The 3,260-nt window shown below is 43.4% G+C and overlaps 1 protein-coding gene across 1 annotated transcript; it reads right to left on the bottom strand.

Annotated features, from left to right (window-relative positions):
* LOC538435 (heterogeneous nuclear ribonucleoproteins A2/B1) lies at window positions 1-3,260 on the bottom strand. The gene is made up of 2 exons (XM_002688850.7): window positions 2,748-3,260; window positions 1-1,765 (listed from the first exon to the last, which is right to left on the bottom strand). The coding sequence occupies exon 2, from the start codon at window positions 1,580-1,582 to the stop codon at window positions 464-466; it is 1,119 nt and encodes a 372-aa protein (XP_002688896.1). The 5' UTR covers window positions 1,583-1,765; window positions 2,748-3,260; the 3' UTR covers window positions 1-463.

Below are 3,260 nucleotides of genomic sequence, written 5' to 3'. Positions count from 1 at the left end.
AATTATTTTATTAAATCTTCAATGTACAATAGCTTCTTTACACATGACCTAAATTTTTTTAGAAGAGTGATGTTAGTTCTTATTACATGGTGATTCTAGCTAGCAGTTTTAAAAATGTTGGGAAAAATCTTGAAAAAGGATTTTCACATGTCACCCAAAATTTTAAAATTTAACATTATCAAAGAAAGAGATGCTTCTACACTCTTGAACAGTGGCCACTGGAAAGACGTTTCAAAAAGAAAGAATTATGTCTCAAAAACATTTTTATATGATTTTTTCCTCCAAGGACGGTAATTTTTTTACATAATTAAGTCAACTCGCAAAATGGCTTTCTGCACATGCTCTCATGCCTTGGACCACATCACCAAATATTTATGCATGACTGAAATGAGAGTTTCCTTGACATCATTATTTCCATAGCCTGAAGCTGTTCTGTTACCTCGGGGCTCTCATTCTCCCTGATTTATACAGTCAAGCCCCTGCCAAATAACAAGCTCAACATTGCTGTCTCTCCATAACCTCCACTTCCTCCATGGCCTCCTGGACAATAGTTTGCTCCACCATATGATCTTCCCATATTCCTCCTACCACTCAGTTTCCCACTCTTCAGTAACTCGTACTTTGAAGGTTTCTGCTTATAATTTCCCAAATTATTGCAATTCTGACTTCCATCATTCCTTCCTCCATAGTTGATATAACCAGCCCTGCAACCCCTATCCTGGTAGCCATGTCCAGGTCCTTCTCCATCACAACCTCCTCGTCCTTCTCCATAACCAGGACTAACCCTCAAACTACCACCTCCTGGTCCTCCTCCATACCCATGGTCACCATCCCCAGATTCACCACTGCTTCCACTTCCATCAGATGCTTCTCTAAAGTCCCTTCCTCGTCCAGCTCCAAAATTTCCACCACCACCATGCAAGTATAGGAAATCAGCCTTACGTCCTCCCCTTCCTATTCTAGAATGCTGGAGTTCCTGCATTTCTGGTCTAGACAGGGCCTTTCTTACTTCTGCATGATGACCATTGATGGTATGGTATTTCTGCAATACAAGCTTATCCACGGGATCGTGGTCATCAAAAGTCACAAACCCAAAGCCTCTTTTCCTTCCAGACTCCCTATCACTAATGATCTCAATGGCATTGATTTTTCCATATTTCCCAAAGTAATCTCTAAGATGATGCTTCTCCGTATCTTCTCCAATTTTACAAACAAACAGCTTCTTCACAGTGACAAGAGCCCCTGGTATTCCATAGTCCTCTCTTGGGACAGCGCGTTTGGGGGCAACCCTTTTCCCATCGATGGAATGAGGTCTGGCCGCCATGGCAGCATCCACCTCAGCCATGGAGGAAAACGTGACAAAAGCAAATCTTCTTGATGTCTGGCTGGCGGGGTCTCTTATGACCACACAGTCTGTAAGATATCCCCACTGCCGGTAGTAGTTCCATAGAGTTTCTTCTGTGGTTTCAGAGCTCAAGCCACCAACAAAGAGTTTGCGAAATTTTTCATTATCTCTCTTATTCCTCTCCGACGGATCAGATGTTGACGTTTCCTTCTCCGCGCGCTTGGTCGCTTGAGCCATTTTTCTGAAGCTGAGGAGGATGAGGGAGATCTCAGCGACTAACAGGAACCTGACCGGTCCGGCTCCCGCTGCTCCGGAAACAGAGCCTCCAGGAGAACCTCCACGTCCTGGCCTCGGGGATGCTATTACTGCCTCTGGAGCCTCTGCCGCCCTTTTATCAGTCTTGAGCAACTTTCAATTTTTCTGCAAAACATTATTTAACAGAGTGACCTTTCCTGATGCATATTATCTTCTCTATGTTGATTTCTTCCCATTTTTAATTCTATCTGCATTATTATCTATTAATTTTACAGTTTTTCTCACAAATGGTATATTCAGTGAATAGATGACTAATATGGACTTTAAGGTTTTATGCTGAGCTATTTACCTTTTGCTTTGCCCTTACAGGGGCTTGCCTGGTGGCTTCAATGGTAAAGAATATGCCTGCAGTGCGGGAGACCCACATTCCATCCCTGGGTGGGAAGATACCCTTGAGAAGGGAATGGTTACCCACTCCAGTATTCAGAGGAGCCTGGCAGACTGTAGTCCATGGGGTCACAAAGAGTTAAACACAACTGAGTGACTAACATACACACACATGGGGAAAGTGAAGCCGGAAAGGATAAAGGGAGGAAGAAATTAAAATTACTGACGATGAAAAGATTGGTGGTGTGGTGGTTTAGTCACTAAGTTGTGTCCAACTCTTTTCAACCCTGTAGATGGGCCATAGCCCGCCAGGCTCCTCTGTCCATGGAGTTCTCCAGGCAAGAATACTGGAGTGGGTTGCCATTTCCTACTCCAGGGGAAAGCCTAACTGAAGACATACTTGAGCAGAAAACTTAATTGCAAAAAAAAAAAAGAGAGAGAGAGAAAGAAAGAAAGAAAAGGACTCAACCACAGCGTGGGTAAAGAATTTTCCACAGAGGACAACAATTTAAACAAAGCAGAGCCAAGTATTGCTTCCATTTCTTGGTGATGTCGATTTTTTTTTTTTTTTATCTGTCCTGTTATTCCAAGAAAGTTTCAAATGCAAAACTATACAAAACTTTGAATATTTGGTAACATTAACACTTAGGATATACCTTTCAATAACATATCTTTTTCTTGTAAGAGCTAACTCTAGGAAATTTCACCAAGAAAAGATGCAAGTGGACACTGTTCCCATCAATACGGATGCCCCACTTACCAGAACAGGCTGATCTGTGAAAGAGGCTGATGCTGGTTCCCCCTGATTCGAGAGCTGTCCTGTGACCCGATCCTGAGATGCAGACCTCCTATAGCTTGCCAGAGAAAGCAGTGACTTTCTGCCTCAGATTCCCCTTTTATGGAGGGAGTGGGTAACCCAATCAGTGGATTTTTCAAAGACACACCCTATCTCAGATCAAAGGGATTTAAGAGATTCTTCAGTCTTTATACACAAATGCAAAAATAGGAGGCTGTTAACACTGTCAGAAACTACCCTAGGTGAAAAAAATGGGATTTCGTTGTTGGCACCATGGATGAGAATCTGCCTGCTAAAGCAAGGGACACAGATTCGATCCCCAGTCTGGGAAGATTCCGCATGCTGTGAAGCAACTAAGCCAGTGTGCCAGCTCAACTACTGAGCCCACACTCTAGAGCCTGTGGTCTGCAACAATAGAAGCCCCTGCTGCTGCTGCTGCTAAGTCACTTCAGTCATGTCCGACTCTGTGCGACCCCA

The sequence above is a fragment of the Bos taurus genome, chromosome 7 (genome assembly GCF_002263795.3).
Source record: "Bos taurus isolate L1 Dominette 01449 registration number 42190680 breed Hereford chromosome 7, ARS-UCD2.0, whole genome shotgun sequence".
Taxonomy (NCBI): Eukaryota; Metazoa; Chordata; class Mammalia; order Artiodactyla; family Bovidae; genus Bos; species Bos taurus.
This window is presented reverse-complemented; position numbering and strand designations above follow the sequence as displayed.

Coding starts and splice junctions, on each gene's coding strand:
- LOC538435 (XM_002688850.7), bottom strand. CDS start 1,582: ATGGCTCAAGCGACCAAGCGCGCGGAGAAGGAAACGTCAACATCTGAT.